This window comes from Triturus cristatus, chromosome 3_1, assembly GCF_964204655.1.
Source record: "Triturus cristatus chromosome 3_1, aTriCri1.1, whole genome shotgun sequence".
Taxonomy (NCBI): Eukaryota; Metazoa; Chordata; class Amphibia; order Caudata; family Salamandridae; genus Triturus; species Triturus cristatus.
In genome coordinates this window covers 954,434,856-954,459,515 of record NC_140583.1, presented here as the reverse complement: position 1 = coordinate 954,459,515, position 24,660 = coordinate 954,434,856, and the positions used below count along the sequence as shown (strand labels likewise).

General features: G+C 45.6%; 1 protein-coding gene across 1 annotated transcript in view; it reads left to right on the top strand.

The window, feature by feature from the left end:
• Positions 1-22,464, top strand: part of TNFAIP6 (TNF alpha induced protein 6) — a 156,903-nt gene extending 134,439 nt beyond the window's left edge. The window contains exons 5-6 of the mRNA XM_085645597.1: positions 2,975-3,015; positions 21,217-22,464. Of these exons, the coding sequence (XP_085501723.1) occupies positions 2,975-3,015; positions 21,217-21,362 (187 nt within the window). The 3' untranslated portion in view covers positions 21,363-22,464. The remainder of the gene's footprint in view (positions 1-2,974; positions 3,016-21,216) is intronic.
• Positions 22,465-24,660: the final 2,196 nt, after the last annotated feature.

The window sequence follows — 24,660 nt, the reverse complement described above, 5'->3', positions numbered from 1 at the left end:
ATATGTCACTTCAAGTACATTGGACACTTAAGCTGATTATCAGTATGTAACTCAATGTGACTATGTCTCCTGATACAAGAGAAATGTGTCCAATGAGTACTGGATTACAAATGTTTAGTAGATTTCTGAATAGGGGATTCAAGCGTTAAGGTAGCTCTCATTACCTACCAAATTTGCTAACTAGTCAGAAATGAAGGTAGTAGACTGGTTGTAATTAAGGACCAATAAGGAGAAGACTGAGTAGGTATTAAAAAAAGGAGATCAGTGAACCCCATGTGGAGTTGCTTGATAGTAGCCCATCTTCTGGGTAAATTAGAGGAAGACATTTGATTTGTGACCACAAAAGGGGGTGTGACCTGCACACATATAGTAGGTATTTCTAATACTAGCTCATTCTTATGAGTCCATGAAAAAATGTATTCAGGTTCCCATAAGGTGAAAAATATAGTGTCTATTATTTAATTTTATTGCTTCTGTTCAAGGCGATTTCACAAAAACATTTACTTACCTACTGACTGATCAACATTTCTGTTTATGAAGGACATGTCCCCAGCTGTTTAAAACAAGCATTGGCAAAGCCAATTGATCTGGCCTTTGATGGCCGCCCGCAGAGCTATTGGCTTTGCCCATTTTTGTGCACACCCAGCAACCATCTTACAATGGGGTTTTCTCATTCATTTCAATAAAGTAGGTAAAAAAAACTTCCAAACATGGCTATCCATGCTTGCTCAAGCATAGCAGCCAAGTGCTTCAGATTGCTTATGTGCAACATTTCCATAATTTCAGTGTAATTATGAGTTACATTCAACAACTATAAGTGACACTTTCTCACGTGCAAAACAAGCAATAAAATCAAGGGAAACTTATAAATATCAAAAATTACACCCATTAGAGCAACAAGAAACTCTATGAAGATCTTAAAACTGCTGCAAAGCACCAGAAAAGGAAGGGCACTTGTGAGAGGCTCCATCGTGGGGTGGGCCTGAGCCAGCCCCATGACGCTGAACAGAACTCAACTTGTTGTGCCGACAGTCAGTGACTTCAGAGCTCTGAGCTGTGTAACTTTTACAAATACTTTAGGGGCTCCCGGCTGTTAAGTTACTGTGTGCAGACTGCCTGCAGACACTGCAATGCACAGCTGGGCAGCCTCTCAACTAAACTTAAGTTACAGGCTGACTGATGATGCGTGCCTTTCTAGACAACAAAAAAATTAGGAAGCTAAGTGATTAGTAGTGAGTAGTAGTGACACTCTCAGGGAGTGCAGTTTGGGTACGGCCCAGCCAGCTGCGAGAACGCCCCCCGGCACCGTTCTGCCCGCTGGTCTGAGCAGCGCCGCATCTGCGGTCCAGGGCTCCTACTCAAGCGGTATTCATGGCTGCACAAGCAGTGGACTGCAGTCAGTGCAGTGCGACAGGCCAAGCTGCTGAGCACGAACCACCACTCTCCTGCAGTGGCCGTGCGGGTCCCTCTGAATCATTTACACTGGCAGTGAGTGTGTGTCCTGGCTGTTGATTAGGCAAATTAAATCATGAGACTCAGTCTCGGCATGATATCTGTGACTTTGTCGCTGTAATTCGTTGAAACAGTTTAGCCAGCCAGCGTGAACTGCCTGAGCCAGCCCCCAAACCTGCCGCAGCAGCATGTGCTGCCAGCTAAGACCTTTGCGCAGTCAGTGGTACTTCAGCAGTGCTCTGGTTTGACAGCTGAGGAGGCGCTAAAAATGCATTACAGTGCATTTCAGTGCAGTGATGCAGACCACCCCACTGAAATACGTTAGTCTAACACCTGATGCGTGGTACTTGGCAGAGCGGCTCATGCAGACATCGCAATGTTTGAATGTTTTTGTAATACTTTATCATTCTTTACCATTCTAAGATGGCTGACTCATTAACATACATTGGCCATCTGGAATTCTAAAGAATATTAGGGTATTCAAAAATCATTCAGAACTCCTATTTGGAGATCTGCGGAGCAACGCATCAAGAGGGCTATACAGAGGATATACTACTGCATGATGACTTGTATGGTTTTCAGATGACTAGAGGATCTGTTGCTATTGACATTTTTGGTGGTCTGTCTTCTTCTTGCCAATACCTCTGTCTTCAATAACCATAACTCTATTCGAGGGAGAACACAATATTTATTGACTTGTTGTGATAAAGAGTAAACACATAGGGGCACATTTACGAGTTTATGGCGCAGCAGGTCGTCATGCTGCGCCACGCTGTGCCATAGGGAAAGGGCAGGAATGCGCCATATTTACGCAATATGGTGCATTCCTGTCCTTTCCCCCTGCGCTGGTGCCATTTCAGCAGCCTAGCGCCAACCCAGGCACCCTTACACCATGGTGCAAGGGTGTCTGTTTTATAGGCAGGAATATTTTAGTGCATGAAGGGGCACCATCCTGCACAAAAGCTATCCATAAAGGCATTGTCATCTTTCCATGTGTGCTACAGAATGAAGAAATATAGAAAGAGGAAAAAAGGAGAAATAAGATATTTTTCCCTCTTACGCCTTACCTGAGAATGCATATCTTTTTTCACATTTCCAAGTTTACCAGGTTTGGTAAATCTGGGAATGCGTCAGAAACCATGGCATTTGTGTAGGAACATCCACCGCAACGCCAATGTTACGGCTTCATTGCGCAGAGTAAATTAAATGCAGCGATTTACGATGCGCTGCCTTACTCTGGATTTATGAGGCCAGCTTTGCGTGGCTTCGTAAATCTGACTCAGAGCCTTGTGCCATACATAGTTTGAAGTACAAAATGGACCAGAGGCATCATAATAGAATAATTTTCTTGTGTTAACAGTACATATACTATCAATGACCTGCTTAATGGACCAGTACGAATCTTTTTTTTAATTACAAGAATTCAACAAAACACACAGTGCATGTGGTGAGTGTTTAATTACCATTGTTCTGGAGTGGCATTATTTGATGAAATGTTTGATGGATTGTGTTTCCCCCCTAGGTACTGTGGTGATGAGCTCCCAGAGGACATCCTTAGTACAGGTAAATATACTATGTTTGTAAATGGTAGTGCTGTGCTTAATTAAAGTTTCTAGACGCTGGGCAGGAGAACCATTCCTGCTGTGCTTCTGAGGTGGTGATTCCAAATCTGGTTAGATGCTTTCTAAGCTTCAGCATTAAATAGGGCTCTGGGGTGGTTTCAGATAAGGGGTCTCCATCCTAGTAGAAGGAAAGGTTTCTGAGTATACAACGCATCATGAAAACAAACATACCATAAATGCATTTCTAGAAAAGTGTCCCTAACAGTCACATTTTCAGATGGCATTTCCCTCTTGCTGCACGTACTTTTTTAAGCTATTGACTTCTTGAGCTCATTCAACCCCTGCTGTACAAGCGGACCTGGGGTACTCTCCCATGTTCAAATCTTCATGACAATTTTCCTTTCCACAAAAAAACATTCATGGAAAATATTTCATTCAATTTTTGGAAAGGTAATTAGGAAAACCTCATATCCAAAAATACTCCTTGGATCAGTTTTCTACTCTGTATCAATTTGATCCTCTCTACCATAGTCATCCAGAAGGCTCTGGCCTTATCACGCTTTCTAATGATAGCGCTTAGTCGCCAGTTACAAGTGGGCAGGTAAATCCCAAATGTGTGATAATGCGTGTTCTGTTACCCTTCCTGCAGTGCGGGCAGGGAAATAGAACACGTCTGTTCCTATCAGGCGGGCAACTAGAACCAAATTTCGGGGGGGGCTGAAAAAGATTTTGGGGTGCTAAGTCTTCCAGCCATGGGCAGAGTGGCTGTAAGAAGGGGTGAAAACACAACAAAAGCCTCATTAACGAGTAAATGGTCTTTTAAAGACCAGTGAAGTACTCGGGTCCGGCTGCAATTAGACGGACGCCAGCCCGCGAGGCTGTCTCAGCCGGGCTGACACACATGACGGGGGGCTGAAGCCCGGTGAGCCCAATGGGTGTTGCGCGCCTGGTTCCTATCCAGCGAGAGCCTTTTTAAAGCTCCCGCTAACTGGGGGCAGACTTAGTGTTTGCTCCCGTTTGGCAGAATATTTGAAAAGGCTCCTGCCATATGGGAGTAAACACAAGTTTCCCTGCCCTCGCTAGTGAGAGCTGGGAAACTACTGTGTCCCGGGGTCACAGTAAATGAGCCAGCCCCAGGGATGGAATTCCCGGGGCCATTAACGGCTCAGGGAAGGAGGCTGTGCAGTCCCCCTTCCTTTCATTTAAAGAGATGGCCCTGGGGGGTGGGGTCCCCAGGGCCTTTTTAGGGCTTGGTGAGGTGGCCCTCGCAGTCTCCCTTACCTTTATTTTTGAATACTTCCCAGGGGACGGGGTCCTTGGGGCCTCCTTAGGTTCGGGGAGTGGGCCGCTGGCCCCCCTCTACATAATATATACACTGGGTCACAGTGGATGGGGGTCCCAGTGGCTAAAAATGGCTCAGGAGGTGCCTGCATGCCCCTTTCCCTAATTTATACATTGAGCCCCGGGGGAAGGGCCCCCCTCCCCTTAAATAATCTACCCTGCCCCAGGGGGTGGGGTCTTGGGAACCCACAATGGGCTGGGGAAAGGGGGCCCTACTCACATCCCACTCCCCATATACCTTTAAAAATATGTCAGGATCGCTGCAAAAGACTCCAATTTTTTTTAATTGTATACCCGGGTAGAGCTCTTTCCCTCTGGGATCCCCCACTGGGCCCTAGGAACAGGGTATCCCTACCCTGCCCCCTTATTTGTTTTTTTAACTTGAGGACAGGGAACTCAGTTCCTGGGTTCTGTAATGGCTGACAGCAAAATCTGCAGTTCAATGATAAATCTGCCCCTTAGTACATAGGCCCCTTTGACAAAGCAGTCGTAAAAGAAAGGTACAGTTCCTGTTCAAGCAGAAATGTAAGGACTGACCAAAATTCAGTTGAATACATATTTCATTATGATAACTGTCACGATAGAGCCTTCTACCTCTAAAAATGTACGAAAGGAGTTGCTTACCTTTAGAGATTAAGGGGCAGATTTATCATTGATTTGCGTCTCCCTTGCACAATGCAAGAGGGCGCAAAGGTGGTGCAACTACTAAATCAGCTTCATCAAGCCACCCAAGGCCACCTTGCGTGGCCCTGCATGGCTTGATAAATCTGGAGTAACACAACGCAAATCGCTGGATTTTGGTGCATTCTCAGATTTACCATTACTGGCAGACCTGGGAATGCGTCAAAATGCTACCCCTCCCCAAGTGAGGTGTAATGAGGAGAAATATCTTTATCTCTGCTTGCTTTTCCCTCTTTCTATGTGTGATATGCATTGTGCGGCACACATAGGAAGAGTAAAATGCCTTAGAGGATTGTTTTTGCGCAGGAAGGTGTACCGAGGGTGTTTGCATTGGCACTAGGCACCACATTGTGCACCAGCGCAAGGAAAGAAATTGAATGCACTGTATCATGTTGAATATGGCACATTCCTGTCCTTTCACGCTGCACAGCAAGGTAGCTTACTGCGCTGCACTGTGTGAAATAATGATAGATCTGCCCCTAAACATGACTCAATTTATATGAAATACGATTATGTTCAATCCAGTGTCATACCATTCAGGTCTGAGGTTTTAAATGAAATGAAAGCAGACATTTACTGATCAGAAGGAATATATCGCCCTCCTGTGGCAAATGCAAGCAAACTAAACTATATGAATTAAGATTTGTGTTCTCACGATTGCAAAACCTGAATATTGTCTGGGAACGAATCGAACAGTTTTGCAGAGAAAGCGCTACAAGTGGAAATAGATACATTTATTCTAAGTCACTAGTACTGAACAGGTTTTAGGAGACAAGGGTACCCCGATATGTGAACCTGGGGTGATAATGAATAGTTAAGAACAATGGTTCAAGTATGGCCCAAAAGGGTCCAATAGAAAAGGTGACCCAAGCAGGGTCACTTGTTTTTTAAGAGAAGTGAAATCAATTCCGTAGGGAGCAGGAGACAAAGTACGTAAAGGGTCATGTAGGTCAAAAGATGACAGGTATTTATTTAAACAAAGTCAATTTTAGAGTGCTCACAAATAAGAAAGCGTGGTGTGAAATAGTGATAGTAGTTTTAAAAAGACATCGCATTGACAACAATATAGTAGTTGAATTCCATAATTGATCTTTACAAGTTATAAGGAATTCATGTTGTGGGGTGGTCGACGGAGTTTCGAACCCAATTATTGGGGTTCATCTTCAGGACAGTGGTGAGCATGTATTTATGAAGTTAAACTGCCCGTAAAGTTACGGTGTAGTTCCTAGAGGCTCCAAAGTGGGAGGCAGGGGCTTCAAAGGTTAATGATTTGAAAACAAGCAATTGTAGGGTAGAGCAGCTTGGCAGTACATAGATCCGCCTGGAGAATATAATTTTCTTTTGCAGCTGCAGGACGTCTCTGACTGCTCGGCTTCAGGCTCCCATTTACTGCCCTGTCGCCCCTCAAAAGAAAATTATATTGTATGGCAAAGGTGCAGGACTCCAGTCCTGTTACTTGACGCTCCAGAGGTGGTGGTGATACACATAGCAAATGATGGAGTGGTTGCTGAGACCGCCCGCCTCACCGCCACGGATGACATCCGCACCCCCCTCGACTAGGGCCGCACGGCGGCCCTCCTCCTACTGGACCTCTCTGCAGCTTTCGACACCCTCTCCCACCGCAAGTTCACCGCCAGACTCCATGACGCTGGCATCCAGGGAACTGCCCTTGACTGGATCCGCTCTTTCCTCACCGGCCGAACCCAAAGAATCAAACTCCTGTCTTTCCTATCCGAACCCACAGAGATCAACTGCGGCGTACCCCATGGATCATCGCTCAGCCCCACGCTCTTCAACATCTACATGTCCCCACTCGCCACCAGCGTCAGACAGCATGGACTCAGCATACTATCCTACGCCGATGACACCCAGCTCATCCTCTCCCTCACGAAGCAACTCGACACCACCAGACTCAGCTTCCAGGAAGGAATGAAGGACGTTGCATCCTGGATGAGCAGCAGCTGCCTGAAGATCAACTCGGAGAAGACAGAAGTCCTCGTCCTCGGACCCACCCCTTCAGCATGGGACAACACCTGGTGGCCCACTGCCCTCAGCAACCCCCCCACTCCTACAACCACTCTCGGAACCTTGGCATCATACTCAACTCCTCCCTCACCATGACCCGGGAGATCAACGCCATCTCCTCCACCTTTTTCAACACACCGCATCCTTTGTAAGACCTTCAAGTGGATCCCCCTCGAATCCAGAAAGACCTTCACCCATGTGCTCATAACCAGAAGACTGGACTACAGGAACGCCTTCTACGCTGGAATCAACAAATCCCTGCTCTGAAAACTCCAGACCATCCAGAACACCACAGCCAGACTCGTCCTCAGCATCCCATAACATGAACACATCACCCAGCACCTATGAGACCTCCACTGGCTCCCTGTCAAGAAGAGAGTAACCATCAAGCTACTCACTCACGCCTACAATTCCCTCCACAACATCAGACCCCAATACCTCAACGAAAGAGTCTCCTTCCACATAACAAAGAGAAACATCCGCTCCGCCAACCTCGCCCTCGCCAAGACCCTGCGAATCCACAGAGCCAGCGTAGGCAGAAGAGCCTACTCCTCCAACGCGGTTAAAACCTGGAACAAACTCCAGCTCAACATCAGACATTTCCCCAGTCTGCACACCTTCAGGAAGAGCCTCAAGACCTGGCTCTTTGGATGAACCGGAGCTGCATGCCCCTCCCCCTCTCCCCAGCGCCTTGAGACCCTCACGGGAGAGTAGCGTGCTTCAGAAATCCCTGATTGATTGATTGATTGATTGATTAGACTACTTTTATGAAAAGTGGCAATGACTTGTATGAAGGAAGGGTGACTGGAGGGACTTTGCAGCCACATAGCTCATTGTATATTTAGTGCAGCTCTTTTTTGGCATGTACGTTTGAAAGCTTGGATGCTGTATGCCATAAGCAGCCTGTGACAGGTGGCTGGACGGTCACACTGTGAAGCATCAGGCAGGTACACAGTTTGCGCATACAGGAAGCTTATGTTTGGTACTCCCGCTGAGCTATCTCCTGTGATGTTGCCACACCCCAATGGCTGGCTTGTGATAGTAGGTGCACTCAGATAGTGGTATGAGTGTTCATTCTTGTCCCCTTGTTGATTGCTCCTGTGCACCTGTGGTTGTCCGTTCTTCTGTGTGACAGGATTGTCACCCTCCTTTCTCTCCACTCCTTTTCTTCTTCACAATCTGGCAATGTGTCAGCCTCTATTCTTCCTACTTGCTTACAGTGTGATGTGGCATCCAGCCACATGTCTTCTCTGTACATGCTGTGAAAGTAACGACAGACCATGTGTTGCATGTCTTCTCTGCACATCCTGCGATGTGGCGCAGGCCACATGTTGCATGTCTTGTCTGCACATGCTGTGAAGTGGCAACAGGCCGCGTGTTGTTAGTTCTTTTCACGGCAACCTCCTGATAGCTCTGTCATGTCAGTTGAATTGCACACCCTCCTCCGTCACGGACCACTTGCTGGTCTGGTCCTGGTTGTAGGACTGGGCGTCTCCTCAGGTGCGTCAGTCATTTTGTGGATGGCCGTGGAGGTATGTGTGTGTTGATGGATCCAGTCTGCAGCCTCTTCTATACCTTTCTTTTCCTCAACAAGGTATTTCGGGTGCAAATCAGATTCGCTGTGGAAGGTGAGGGTCTCCTTTCACTTGCAGTAGTGGCAGCTTGCCACTAGGGGACATGCGACTCTCCTCATGCCTGTAATGGGGCGATGAGTGATACAGTCTTAAGGCAGTGTTAAGGGGAACTCCCTGAATAGTCTCTAGCCTACTACAGGGTGGTGCAAATGCAGTTAGGGTGTACATGATCTCCTTCCTGCATTCAGGCCACTCGTCCCTCCTCCAGGATCTCCTTGGTGCTTTGCAGATAGCAGGTAATCTTGGCTCAAGGGCATCACGCTTGCTCCATGAAGCTGTGCCGTTGCGGCACTGGGTCCTGCCTAGGTGTGTGCGTGCTTGGCAGGGTTGGTCACTTCATTTGACATTTTCACTGATAGGCCAACGATGGCCATGCAGTGCTGGTTGGCCAGCTAGTGCTGCTGCTTTCATTTAGCAATGCATTGTCACGGTGCCCTCTTTGCATTGTCTCTGCTCAGGCAGTGGTGGGGCTAGTATCTAGTCCTCATGAGTGCCGTCTGCTGGCGCCCTGTGTATTTGCTCTTTCTTGCAGTGGTGGCATACTGCCACCAGGGGGCATAAATACTTTTCTCCCCCTTTTCAGGAGAAAGTCGGTGATTTTTCTCTTCACTGCCAAGGCAGCTTTCTTGGCTCGGGTAGCCTTGTGCTCAGGGGTTCTTTGTGGGGTTTAGCAGTCTCTCCCCTCTAAACGACAGGCAGCCAGTAGGGGGCATGTGGCACTATCTTTATAAGCGCGGTGGAAGCAGACAGTGCTTTCTCGGCAGACCCGAGTTTCTCTATTCAGTCAAGGCAGCTTGTCGCAGCGGCCGTTCAGCACCAGGGGGTGTGCCAAACTCAGGTTTGCTTATTTTAGGGCTTGCCTCACTAAGGTTTGTGCTAGTTTGCCAGTCATCTTCTCCAGTGTGTGCAGTAGCCTCAGCATTGTGGGGGGCTGAGATGTTGGGGTCCAGTCACTGTTGCTGCTGATCCCTGGCAGCACTGGGTGTCGCCACAAGAGTCAGTGTACATGCTGCACTGGTTGGGAACTGCACTCAGGCAGGGGTTGGTCTTCTTGCTAGAAGCGTGTAACTTGTGTCTATCTATGCTTGTTTGTAAGCTGAGTTTCATTTTAGTTCATTGTTTTGGTTTATACAATGGCACCGAGCTTCTCAATCATGCCTGTTGGAACTCTGATCAGGGGCTGTCTGTTCAGTTGGGAAGCATAAAGAAGATTCTCTAATCACTGCAGCCTGAGGTGGGGATTGCTTAACAGGGATGTCATTTGGCAGACACGCCAGAAAATTTCAGAAAATGCCTGTACACATGCTTGCCTCTGTTTGGCTGTGCTTGTACTACTTTTCCCTCTGTTACAGGGGAGCAATGGTGATGCAGTAGGTTGGTATTCTTCCCCTCCTCTTAGTGATGGCAGACGGCCAATAGATAGCATGATGCTCCTCGTGCTAGTTTCGAGAAACTATCAAAATGGCAAGTACTTTGTATGTTTTCATTTTGTTTTTAGGCCACACTCTTCTGTGTTAGCCTGGCAGAGGCATGAGTTGAGACCTTCTAGGACAGACCATCTTTTAATTACACAGCATGACCTCTTGTGTAGGCACTGTACAGAGAGGCTCTGGGGGCATTTGTTGTGGTCATCCTGCGGCTGCAGGCAGTGTAATCAGCGCAGCAGTGTGTTTTCTCTTTTCATTGTATAGTTCCCAGGGCTGGGTGTGATGCAGCGAACTACTGCCGGGTGGGGCTGCGGTAACCGGCTCCTTACGACGTAATGCGGGCCGCTATCCAGGCACCTCTGGGAGTGGCTGGTGGAGTACACGCAGGATGGGCAGAGTAACGGTGACTGATGCCGGCAGCATGAACCTATGGAGGCTTCTCTCACAATCAGGTGGGGAGACCAGTGCTGGCCAACTGCCTGGAGATGCCGCAACATCTATAATAATGGAGGTCGGCCTGCATGCAGGCAGAGGCTCATCTGCCGGGTCCACAGCCTTGTTCAGGGGTGGCCGGTCTGCAGGGTGGCACGCTTGTCACGTGTTCTTCTGTACTTCCTCAGCCTGCGCCTCTGCACACAAGGCGCTCAGTGCAGCAGCCGCTTCCTAACGCTGCCGGCATGTCACCCCTTATAGGGGCTCCAGGAACAGGTGCAGGGGGGGTTATGTGGTGCACCGCTCACTTCTCAGAGTGTCTGCCTGCCGGGTTATTCTTTTTCCACCTCACTGGGACTGATGGTTTCAGGCAGGGGCAGATACTGAGATTATCCCACTTTTCAGCTGGCTGGTAATGGCACTCCTCATACCTCGATGGCACACTGTGTTCTCTCACCATGGCTTACCCTCCTTCTGTCGAGACAGGAGGCAGCCTGCTCTGGCAGAGTATCGGTGCCTCGTTGAAGGCTTACTCCGGCTGCATCACTCAGTCTTTCTCTTTGGGCAAGCAATAGCTGCGGTGCAGTAGGTGCATTTCACTTCCTGCTGTGCAAGTTGGCAGAGAGGAAACACCTCGAGATTGGTGCTGCAGCGATGCCTTTCCCCTGTTCACAACACACAGTTGCTGTCACGCTGGCAGCAGGTGTGAAGGTGCCTCATGCTCTAGCTGCTCCCTCCACCCATGATGGACAGAAGAGTGGCTGCCTGCAAGCATGCGGGGTCATACCCGCTCATCACCAATGTTGTGTTGTGGGCCGAGGGCCCACATGCAAAGGAAATTATCATAGACACAGTGTGTTTGCAACTGGAACTGGCCTCGAGCATGTGCACTCTGACTCTTTTATTTGCAGGGTCACCTGGCTGGTGACGCCTGTGCCGGATGGGTGTGGGGTGGGTGTACGTACCAGCCCTCGTGGTAGAGGTTGGTAATACACTAGACTGTGCCCAGCAGGCCACTACACTCGAAAGGTATTTTTTACACTTTCATGTTCTAGTTGTGCAATGTCGTGTTGACGGTGGAGTGAGGCAGCTGGGAACTGCAGGGGTGGAGAAAGGTGGAGTAAAGGGGAGAGAAGCAGAGACGGCAAGAGAGAGTTCATGGAGAAAGCATACAGAGAGCGCGAGAGAGAAAAGGACACACATTGTGAAATCACAAGTTCCACACACAAAAACAGAAAGAAAAAATATTTCCTCACACTAACTACCGAACTAAAAACAGAAAGAAGGATCATTTCCTTACATTATCAGAGGAAGTATAAAATCAACCAACCAAAAATCACAGTGCCACCTAAATGCTCCAGGCTTAAGAAAAATACAAGAATAAAGGGGAAAGCCATCGATTCAGGAGCAGTGAATTGAAATAGGCAAGAAAATTACCCAATCATGAGCAAGGGACAGTCTCCAAGTCCACTCTTAACATTAAATTAAAGTGTTGGCTACAATGCTGCCCAATAGTGCCGTCTGTAGAGAAACCTAAAAAAACTGAGAGAACTGTTGCTCAGTTAATGGAGATGACGGCAAAATCTTGACTCTGACGTCTTCGACCAAGAGAAGTAAATATTGTGAGGCATGCAGTATACACTATAGTGTGGAAGCTTTGTGGAAGCTCCGCCCACTCTCCAGTCCATCTTCTTCATTGGCTTAGGTTCTAAATGCTGCCTTCCGATTGGTCTTAAGCTTGTTATTCCCTCCCCATAACAGCCATGTCAGTCAATTGTGTCCTTCTACGGCTACTGGCCCCTTCACAGCATAGACTACTTTCTTCCTGTGCCCCCCTCCCGCAGCCCGATGCCTTCTCGCCGACGCCCCCTCGTGCCTCGTCGCATGCACGCATTGCTATTTGCAATGCAATAGGTCTCGCGTAAATGCAAGTCCTATTGCATTGCCAATGCCTGTTGGTATTACTCTAATCTGTTTCACGCAGTGCTTTAGGGTCACGACATTATATAACCTACCCTGTAGATGAGACAATATCCGCGGTTCAGCAATTAGACAAAAGGAAATGTATGCTCTCCGGCTTTCCCTTATTTGCCGCGCCAACAGAGCCCACAAGAGGGCAGCAGAGCTTCAAACAAAATGGACGTGGGTCCCGTGCTCTCCATGCCACTGGAATCAAGCTATCCTGGCTGAAGAGGGGTGAAACCCCGAAACCGGTCCTAGGATGCTTGTTTCCAGTCCAGGGAGGACCTGGCTTGGCAGTTTGGGCTCAACTGTTCCCATGAGGCACAGGGTCAAGACTGATTTGCATATGGCTGGGTTCAAACTGGAATGGCATGGTGAGCAAAAAAACAATGGATTTAGGCCTAGATCTCTGTACTGGGGTGAATGTATGACATTGTTCTGCATTCTGTCCATCAACTGTTGTTTTTCCAATCGTCACCCCGAGTGGGAAGGGTATGCCCAGACGTGGGTCCCGTGCTCTCCATGCCACTGGAATCAAGCTATCTGGCTGAAGAGGGGTGAAAACCCGAAATCAGTCCTAGGATGCTTCTTTCCAGTCCAGGGAGGACCTGGCTTGGCATTTCAGGCTGCACTATTCCCATGAGGCACAGGGTCAAGACTGATTTGCATATGGCTGGGTTGAAACTGGAACCGCATGGTGAGCAAAAAAACAATGGATTTAGGCCGAGATCTCTGTACTGGGGTGAATGTATGACATTGTTCTGCATTCTGTCTATCAACTGTTGTTTTTGCATGTTCTAAAACCCACGGCATAGCAAATATGCAGTAAGTATGTTTTAAAAATGACTAAAAAGGTTTCTCTTTGCTACAGAGTACATGCAGTTCTCTTAGCTTATTGACTCATTCAAGTAAGTGAATTGTGTAGCTGTGGTGCGCCAGACCCCTGGACTGCTCACTTCACTGGTGTTACATTTTGAAATAATACAGCTTGCTGTGACCGCTGTGTGTATCTCCCAGCCTCTCCTGAGGCTTGCCCAGCACCAGGCTCTCATGACACTGCTAACTGCGCCAGCCGGAGTCCGTGAGTCAGCTGACTCTAATCAATGTATGGTATAGGCCCCTAGGCAGCTGGGCTCTGTGTTAGGGCCTCTCACACCCTGTTTAGTGGTTCTGCAGTATAAATGCGAGTCCTTGCTCCTTTTAGTGTTAATTCTTAGCAGAGCCATGTGACCTGCTTTCTAGCTGTTCGCTTTTTTTTTTCCTAGTGGTGACATCTGAGGCTAATATTAGTAGTTACTTCACAAGTCTTACATTCCTGCTTACAGCATTCGCTTATGAATAAGGTGGCCCCTGTAGTGACAGCTTTACCGACTTAGTTCACCCCACTCTAAGTGAAAAATCTTTTCCCATCACATTAATTTTTTGCATGGCCTCGTCTTGGACAACAAACACCACCTGATAAAAGTGATTTGTTTTATTCTCCTTGTTTTACCATGCTCCTTTTCTTTTTGTCTAATTGGCATTGCTTCTGCCTTTTTAGTCTTATTAGTCAATACATTATGCCAACCAAAATTCACAAGTTTATTATATGATCAGCATTGTACAAGAGAAGCAATAAAATAGCAATAAAATAAAACACATACTTCCTATCACTTTTATGAAATATTTAAGTAAACAAGTCTCGGTGTCAAGAACAGAAGTATGGGCATGGTCTTCAATGCTATGTCATGTGAAGTGATGCTCGCCCTCTTTCATATCTGCCAAGGTTTCAGATTGCTATTTATGATATTTTGATAATTTCGTTGTAATTATGACTCAACCTCCTTATGAATTTGCAGCAGTCTTAAGATCTTAGAGTTTCTCCTTCCTCAAATGGGTCAAATTTCTGATATTTATGTTTACCTCATCTTTTATTGGTTGATTTTGCTGGCAAGAAAAGTGTTACTCATAGTGGTTCTAATGGCACTCATAATTACACAGAAATTATGAAAATGTCACACATAGCAATCTAAAACCTTGGCAGCTATGCTCTCGGGCAATTTACGCGTTTCCTGCCTTGTGCTTCAGCTGCTCGGTGTTTCTTCCACCGGGACACCAGAGCAGTAAACCCCCGAGCCCTGCAGAGCACAAGGAACTTCACTTCCATTACAGTCTATTAAAGGAGCAAGTTGGTCAGAGCACGAGCCCAGACCACTTCCACATGCGGGTGCGGGAGCCTGCGAATTGAATGTGAATAGGAAAGCACTGCGCCACAGTGGCATGAGTGCTGTGTGCATCGTTGAAGAAAAAGTATTTTTCAGATGGGTCAGTGCTTTATTTGTCAAATAATGAGTACCGGTGCCCAAAGCTCTGCTCGGAAGCCCTATTAAATAAATGTCGGCGGGCCGAATACCAGGGCTCTCTAGAATTGAAACCACCCCAGGCCTCTTTAATCCAGTACCTGACACCCTTGGCTCATTTATTCCTCTTGCTGGTTCCTGCTGTCTCCCTTTGTGACGGTACTTTCTCATCCTCCATCTTTCCCCTTTGTGTGTTTAGGTCGAGCATTCGAGACCTCTTGTATATACTTTAGTATATACTTATTATATAATTATATGTGTATGTACTATGCGGGCTCTGGAGATCAGCCCTAGGACTTGTCTGCTTCCGCTTAAGGACTTCTTTTTCCTGCTCAACTGCCTCTATTTACCTTGATAGAAAACGACCAGCAGAGGTCAGTAAAATACCAGAATCACTTTACAATGCTCTAGATTCCAGTCCATAGAAATTGTCTTCCACGAGCACCCGTAGACAAAAATATTTTTTTCAAATCTTGTATTTTCAGTGATATGACCACCGAAAGCCCTGATTTTATATTAAAAACAGAGCTTTGGACTATACCATTTCCGTCTGAAAGGCAATATTTCTCTCCATGTTTTCCCATACCTGGCTTGTCACAAAAGTTTGGTGCTTACTCTCCCTCCATTTTAAAGAACAGTAGATGTTCAGCACCCAGGCTAATGTGCTGCATAGCTAAATACATATAGGTTGGCAAAGGCGAGACCGATTGCATTGCAAATGCTTGTTTTTATTTTTCGCCTCAAAACGGTAAATGCCCATTTAGGAGCAGTAAATTTAAAAACAAAAGAATTACATGTGCCCGGAAGCGTCATTAGGAGGAAGAAGTGACTTAGCAGCAAATTGCAGATGTTGGCCCTCCAAAAACGAAATAATTAAAAACAAATGGATATGATGGGAAGGGACAGGAAAGTATACGTAGAGCAGGGGGTGGGCGGTGGAACTAAATGTAGCTGAGCAGAAAGAGCAAATGGAGGAGCAAAGTAGGAGCTGAGTGGGAGGGTGTTATTAAAACAAAATGCCAAAAGTGATGGGAAGGGATGGGGGAAGTAATGGACAAGGTTGGCAGGGGGTGGAGGGATATGGGGTATCATGAAGGGGAAACCCTACCTCTTCTATTGAGGCACACCGGGGGTGGGAAGCAAGAAAACACACACTTGCATTGGGTGCCAAAAGTAAAATGAAAAGAGTCCCCTTAACTAAGCAGTGGAAGGATACAATTCATCAATTCAGAACAATGTAAGACTGAAATCCTCATGGTAGGGATAGCCAATAGAATAATGGAGGAAAGCCATCAAACCAGGAGCAGAGAAGTGAGAGGGACAACAAAGTCAACCAATCATGAGCAAGGGGCTAACCCAAAGTCCACTTTTTATGAATATTGGAAACAAAAGGTCTGTCCAAAAGCTGACCCCTAAAATATATATATCACGCACTTCAAGGAATCTGGTTTTTGTTCTGTATTAGGCTTAGGTAACTCTACAGACATGTTGCCAGGATTGGAGGGGGTCTGTGGGTATACAGTACTCACCCCCAGTGGTCAGGATGCTTTAGGAGGTGGGGCTCAATAATACCATCAACGTCAATTATACAATTTACTGGAGACCCTGGATATTATCAAAACATTGTTATTTAGTGCATTTTTAAATTGTCTTCAGCAATAACTTTGCCACGCCTTTTACAGATATTACTTGTCTAGATTTAGGAAAATGTGGACAGTTTTCAAATGTGTGTTTTAACAACATTATTTAAATCAATTATTTCACCAGCGGTGGATGGGACTATGACAAGAGTCTAAAGAGCATTGAAATCTACATCCCTATACATAGGCAATTTCAAGCAACTAGCATCTGTTGCTATGAAAACTGGGGGTGCCACTATTCCATATTAGCATTTGTCCTCAGCACCTTAAATGTCCATGGCAGTACGCGGGACGGGCAGGCAAAAAGACAGTACTAAAATTAAGTGCCATATTTATCAAGGGTCGCATTGCTTATGCACCACTCAACAGGGTGCAAAAGAAACACAATCCATGACATGCGATTTCTCAAGCCAAGCAAAGCCACCTTGCATGGCCCTGAGTGGCTTGATAAATCCAACGCAACGCAGCACAAATCGCTGTGTTGTGCCCCTCTGCCCCAGAGAGGCGTTCCATGGGTGGTGAGTGGGTGTTCCCACGCAAAACCCATGGATTTTGATGCATTCCTAGATTGCTCCCCAGGTGAAGCGTAATGAGGAGAAATATGTTTATTTCTCCTAGTTTTTCCTCTTTCTATGTGTGCTGATTCCTGCATCCTGCAAGACACATAGAAAGAGGAAATGCTTCAGGGGATTGTTTTTGTGCAGGAAGGTGCACAAATAACCATGTATAGTTGCTTGATGAAATACGATGAAGCTAATATTGTGGGCACATAACGGGTTACTGACATATTAATAGCAAATATGTTAATTAAAGATTAATAAAATCCGGTGCCATACCATGTAAGGGGAAAATCCTTTTTTAAACGTGATAAATTGAATAAAATATTATGGTTAAACTATGTGTGTTCGGCATAAATGTTCAGAAACTAAAAAGAAGGTAACCACAATAAGTTTTATCCTGGCCGGTGAAGCAAATTTAACATGTGCAGAGTATCATTTTCCTGATATCAAAAAGCCTCAGTTCCCCCCTCCCGACACACCCGGAAACTGCATAGCCCCCTCACCCCAGCCCACAAAGTGGTGAGGTCCAGGAGTTATTTCAGTTTCCATAATGGTACTTTCTATGGTCGCAGTGAAGAAAACATGAGCTCTCTAATCAGCCCCAGTGTGTGCATGTGCATTTGTCAAAGTTCAAGCAGCTGCTGAGAGGGTGTGGCAGTCCAGACCCGAAAAGTGGCTTTGCCACTCACTGCCAGCACATCAGGAGCTATGCCTTTCTCCTGTAAAGAAAGATGGAGTATACCTCCCCTGAGCTCTGCCTGTGCTTCACCTAACGTCCAGTGGTTAATTAGTAAAAAAAAAAAAACCGGGGCTCTCATCGGAAGGCAGCTTGCATAGCCCCTTTCACCTGTTAGCGCCACCTAAAACACAGCCAACTACTAACCATGAAGGTCGGGAGAGGATGTGCTGTAATGGCAAGAGCTGCCGACTTTGGAGCTGGGAAATCAGGTTTGAGTCTCAGCGTCGGCTCAACATCCTGTGATTCTGGGCAAATCACTTAATCTCCCCGTAAATGAACGTGTCCTTAACTGGTGCTCATGAAAAGCACCAGTGTTGATGATTAAGTGCCGGTGCTGAGCACCGGAAACCACCGGCACAAATTAAGCACTGCTAACGTCTACATCTATCCTGCCTTCCTCTCTTACACCAAATGACACACCTGTGCATGCCCTGTACGAACCAGCTACAGCCCCTGCTGCATGAATGCAACTATAAGGGAGGCTGGGGGTTGGCATACTTGTCTCCATGCCTGTTTACACAGTGCCTTTGTAGTGATTCCTTACTGTATTTGTTTGCTGATGTGGTAACCTCAGCCGTTCATTGATGCGCTTGGTGAAATGTGTGTAAAATCATCTGTAAAGTCATCCAACATAAATTGTGTGTCCTAAATGTAGTCTACAAAAATATCACCCCATTGTAGTTCATAATAGAAATGGTTTGCCCAATCCGACAAAAGTTTTGTGAATTATATTTTTGTGAATGAACAGAAAACGACCCCGGGGGATTGGGTCCCAGGAGCCTATGAAGACTCAGGGTATGGGATCCCTGGGGCCTAATAAGGGTTGGGTGATGGGGCCCGTTTGGCTTCCCTCCCCTTTTTTAACCTATTTACTTACCCCGGGAATGGGGTCCATGGTGCCAATTAAGGGTCGGGGAGAGATCAGCATGCCTCCCTCCCTTAATATATATTTTCGGGACCCAGAGGATGGAGTCCTCAGGGCCTGAAGGCCAATCCAATGCTGTGCGTGGTGTGAGGTTGGCAGCCTGCTGAGGGTTTGGCCACAGGGCCTGGCGGCAGGTCTAGCCCTGAGGCCAACCCCCCCACGGTGCACGGCCAAATGCTCTGTGCAGCGTGGGGTTGGCTGCCAGCTGAGAGCTGGAAGCAGGGCCTGGCTACAAGACAGGCCCTGTGGCTAACCCCACACTTTCCACTACTAAAAGCTGTGCGCTGCGTGTGTTTGGCTGCCACCGGGTGGCTGCCTGCAGGGAGTTGGACGCATGGCCTGGCTGTAAGCCAACCCTATGCAGCACACAAAGAAAGACCATGCACACCATGGGGATGGCTGCCTGCGGGGGGTGTTGGTTGTCAGTGGGGGGGGGGGCTGGCTTGCTCCAGGGGGGCTAACCACAGGGCAGACCTATTACCATCCCCCTGCTGTGCACTGCCAAATGGCGTACACAGTGTTCAGAGTTTTCTGTAAGACCTGGCCTCAGGCCAGTCCCTCGGGTAACCCCCGCCACTCCTGGCCTATGGCCAGGCAATGCACGGGTTTGGGGTTTGTTTTATGAATGGTAATAAAATATTACTTTACGTAAGTAAAAGCTAGAAATTCACTGAAAAAAATAAAGCTTAAAGTAACATTATAGTTAGGTGAATATGTCAGTGACAACATTAACTTTTTGAACAAAAATAGAAAACACAGAAATGTACCAGTCCCCACCATGCACTGTTTATGACTTTGCATATTACATCACTCATGACATGTTCTATGACATCATTTATGACATCAATGATGACATCTCAAATTACATCATTGATGACATCACTGATGACATCATCCAAGCTTCTTTTTACCACACTAATCTATAAACTAGTATGGCATTAGAGGCCTGAAAGTAAATACAAAACAGCTCAGAATAATATAAAGCATCATTAATCCATCACAGATACAACTTCCTTAGGTGTTTCAAGCATGTGTTTTGATGCAGCATTAACTCTACACCATACACTTCTCGGATAGCCTAGTTCACACTATCAATCAACCACAGATATATGGTAAATCCTCACTGCACACAGTGTTCAATGTGTACACAACGGTTCAAAGAAAGCTAACTTCCTCAAGATACTCAGATACTCTGTTCTAAAATGAATGCCCTACTACAGACAGCTTTATCGTGTCAAACCTCTGACAGTCGCCGAACCTACATTGAGAAATGAAGTTGATGAGTAGAAAGGGGTGTGTACTGTGAACTGTGTTAACTCTATGGAGAGACTTTACTCTATTTCACACTGTTTGCAACCAGTGAAACTCTCATGAGGAAAACATTAACAAGTATTAACAAGTATCTACTAAGAACAGTGTACACTCTATGCAACGCTTGTCAAAGAAGACACTATTCGCCTACAATAACCAAGGTCTGAAGGTACCAAAGACTATACTACCTCTAGCCTTCATACTGTGATGAAAACTTTACACACAGCCCATCTTCTGAAGCAAAAGAAGCACATGTACATAGGTTAGTACCTGGTGCACACAATCTTCTATGTTATGAAGAAACTGTTATGCTGAGACGATTCTGTCTAGTAGCTCAAGGCTGCTCAAAATACCTACTATGTACTACGTAGAGTCTTTGCCATATTGGAAATGTTTTCTCCCGTCCACAACATCATGTGACAATGGGTCAGCCAACTTCAGCTGCTGGTCACAAGAAGCACATCTGCTCTCAAACTAGTTCTTTTCAGTGCTAGCTACTACTTTGGTAATGTCTTATTTTTGAGACCACCAAAATATTTTTGATTTTTGACATTTATTTTAACATTGCTGAGTGCTCAGCAACTCCACCAACTATGAGGTTTTGTAAAATCATGACAAACCATGGAAGCAATGTCAGAGCTGAAAGGCTGGCAGACAATACCAGACCTATTGGCTTTCCCAATGATTGTTACCAGTCTTACTGGGAATAGTAACTGTGTGTTTACTACTCTATGCTGCACAGATCTGTGACCTCTCTGGAGATAGCAGCTTCAATAAAAATCCCTCTCACCCAGACATTCATTCCTGGTTTGGTAGTAATCATCAAGCAGTTAATTCATTGGGAGGAATTGAAATCAAATTTAAATGTTGCTACTAGTATGTTTTTCTATTTTGCCATTTGTCGTTATTCTTCTTGCAAACGTTATTGCTCACACTGGTTATGTGAACTAATGACCATAGCAGGTCAATGTTGCATTTGTTTCACATTTACATTTCCAATTATTTTTTGATGGAATAAAATGTTGAGTCATTACCTTGATAAATCTGAAGGCAGCTTTTAGAGTCCAGATTTTTTAAAACAATGGATATTTCCTGGTGGATAGAAGAGATGTTCAGAAGTGCAGATTATTTGAACACACCAGGATGTAAACATGATGGGTAACTTTGCACTTCTTTCCTATTACAGGGAACGTGATGACGTTGAAGTTTTTGTCGGATGCTTCGGTCACTGCCGGCGGTTTCCAGATTGAATATGTTGCCCTGAACCTACACACAGAGGCAGAAGAAATAAGCAAATCAACTGAAATGCCTGAAACAATTACCTATACCTAGATCTGATGAAGACAGCCATGTTTTAGTTTAATCTGGAGTTTAGCTATGAAATGGATTAAAAGCAACATACAGTAGCATGCAAAAGATCTCAAAACCTCAGCGTACAGCACAACAAAAAGCATTTGTGAAATCGAAATTTGAATATGAATTTGTAACATATGCTTTCAAAGACATTGCATGCGGATTTCTATGTTGTTAAAAGGAAAGATGCTTGAGGACAAAGAACTGGTGTGTTAAAAGAAAAAATGGCACATACAAAGTATCATTCACGATCATGGAAGTTTTAAAAACTTTATTTAATCATCACTCACGACAAGCAGGTATATTATAAGAATAAAAAGACTGAATGTACAAACCTTTTCTATGTACACAAACTGTCTATTTTGAAGTTTTCAACCGCAAAAGAGGTTTTTCCGATTTTAACAATCATATTTTATGAGTCGGTAAACTTTTACCAACTCCTAAAATTAGATTTGTGACCTCATGATGTCAATTCACTAATTGGAAGTGGTGTGTTGTAGGCTTCCCTTCCAAATACTGAATTGGCAAGAGATGTATCAATGTTTTGCAATTGAAATCCTGTAACAAAACATTGAAACATTACTGACTCGTGTTGGGTTGCTAACTTATTCGTAAAAGGGAATGGGTCCCTACGGCTGTAAAAAATAATTTTGTTGAGTAGATAGTAGTCCATGGGACCACTGCCAACTCTCACACTATTAATTATTATTATTTTTTCTCAGCCCTCTTTTCCTTTAAGGCAAACATTCTGCCTTTATAAAATAATGTTTACTTTATTTAAAAGCAATCACACACATGGTGGTCTGCTGTCCATAGGAAGCCACCATCCCTTTGAGGGCCACCAGTCAGAGTGGGTTGTAATTTGTGACCCACCTCCATAATATTCATATGGATGGTCAGATTACAACCCACTCTGAATTGTACAAACTGACCTATCAATAAATAGGATTGGTTCATAAAATTCTAGTGGAAGCAAAACAATTTCTGGCCAAAGTGTGCTTGGGGTATGGATTTGTTCTGGAGACTATGGTGCTGTGGAATTTTCTGTATGTATTTTTATATAATAAATTTCATGTGTACTATTCCATTGTACAAACTCTTCTTATTATGCTTTAATATTGTTATGTAACCAGTATAGCAGAAGTAGACTTACTTATGTAGTAGCCTATATCAGTATAAGCTCGAAATGTGGGTTAAGACTTATTTAGTTTTTCCTAGTGCCCTGGATAGTGGACTGTCATTTATAGTTCTTGTGTTAGCTTGTTGAAGGTGCCCAAAGAGGGAAATTAATAGCAGGGACACCACCTGCTGTTCAAAGAAAGATCCTCTTCAATGTAATAAATAATATAAATGATGTAGTGTTCTACGTACATGCCACCTGAGGGAATGGACAGGTACCATCTTTAGGAAGGAGAAAACTGAGACCAGCCAATAGGATACTCACTATTACTCTGGTTATATAGAAAAAAGCACTGCTGAACTCTGGCAGCCCTGCATGGCCACACTAGCAGCATTGCCCTGCTATTCACATCTCGTAACACAACATTTTAAGCCACAATAAGATTCTTGTACATGGTCAAATAAGGGAATTTATTTATTTATGTATTTGTCTAGAGCCAAACTGGTGTAGAGGCATCGGAGCATGTTATATTTTAGCAAGGGATTTACATTCCCAGGGTTTCCAATTAGAAGACAGAAAAGTCTTAAATATTTGAGTTTTACAGCCCTTCCAAAAAAGTAACGTAAGGGTACTCATATCATTTCTAGCAGAGCATTCCATCAGCTTAGGGTAAGGCTGTAGAAGGCTTGGAATTCCCTTTTTTACCTATAAATAACTTAAAGTTACATGTGATTTGTATTCTGAGTAGTTAATGCAGCCAGGGTATAGTCCATTTGTTGTGGAGGGATGCAATTTCACGTATTTCATGCTATTATAAACCACAGGAGAAACCCGTAGTCCCAGTAGAGACATGGGTAAATGTGGTATCATGCAACAACACCTCAAAGGGAATCAATGGGGGGAGCGCCTGATTCAACCAACCAAAGCACCCACAGCAGGTACTTCAGTCACGTTCCAGGCTATTCTTGGCTTTGCCGCTTTTAGTTGAGCGCTGTGTGTAAGTCATATACAGCCTAAGTAACCACATGACATACATTGATTTTTCACCAATGTAGCCACCTTCATTGTGGATCTGGCCAGCAAGTCATAGCCCAGCCGCTCCCTGCTGTTAACCGGTTGTAAATAGCTTAAGGTTCCAACCAAGATGATTCAGGCTTCGCTCTGTGTTCCAGGGGTATGTTTTCTACTTATACTGATTCATTACTGTGCATTCTGGAAGCCTCCCAAGAGGGCCATTAAAACTCCTAAACTCGCCTTGATAGTCTCACCCAAATGGCTTACCACGTCGCCATTTCCTGGCACATGCTCCTTTGAAGTTTAACCATTAAGCATAGATCAGAGCTTTCCAATCTTTTCATGTTGGTGACGCACTTTTTAGACCTGCAACATTTTGCGACACAGAGTAATTCAGCTTTACTAGCAAACTGGAGATTAAACTAACCCCTCATAAGAAATACGGACATATACATAAATTGTAATAACGAAATGTATGGGGACACAACATATCTCACAAAATCCTTTTATGTATATTTTTAAAAACATGATTTGTTATATAATACATACATTTCCTAGACTGTTGTCATTTGCCCGCTTCATCGGTTAATAAGCCTGATGAGGAATGGCCCAGGCATGAAGTGCAGGAGCTACAGGAGCTGTCGGTCGGAGATGCCCGGTGCCCGCAGCCGTTATCCGCCGCTGCTTAGGGTGCTGGTGCTGCCAGCCACCCACCCCGCCCAAAACTGAAATTGAACAGGTCTGCGGAGGAGCTGCGGCTAACTACGGCAGCCGAGTGGTCAAGGAGAAGCTGGAAGCAGCTGGGATTTTGATGCTGATGCTGTGTTTGGTGGCGCTGATTCTGATTCCGGCACCCTCGCAGCACCCTCAGCTTGCTGCTCACTTCTCCTCTTCCGCTTGAACAGGTAATGAGTCAGCAGGCAGCGAGTTCAGTGATTCTGAACTGTGATCATGTCATGACGCCCCACTTCTGCTGTTTAAACTAGGGGTGGGCAGAAAACTACGCTCCGTCAGCGTAGCAGATAAAGCCAGCCACTCCTGCACACCAGCCCGGTCCCTGCTTCTGATAGCAGCCAGGCCGGAGAGAGCCTCCCTGGGCCCCGGTGGACCCCTGTCTCCAGCACCTAGACCCTCGGCTGTCTT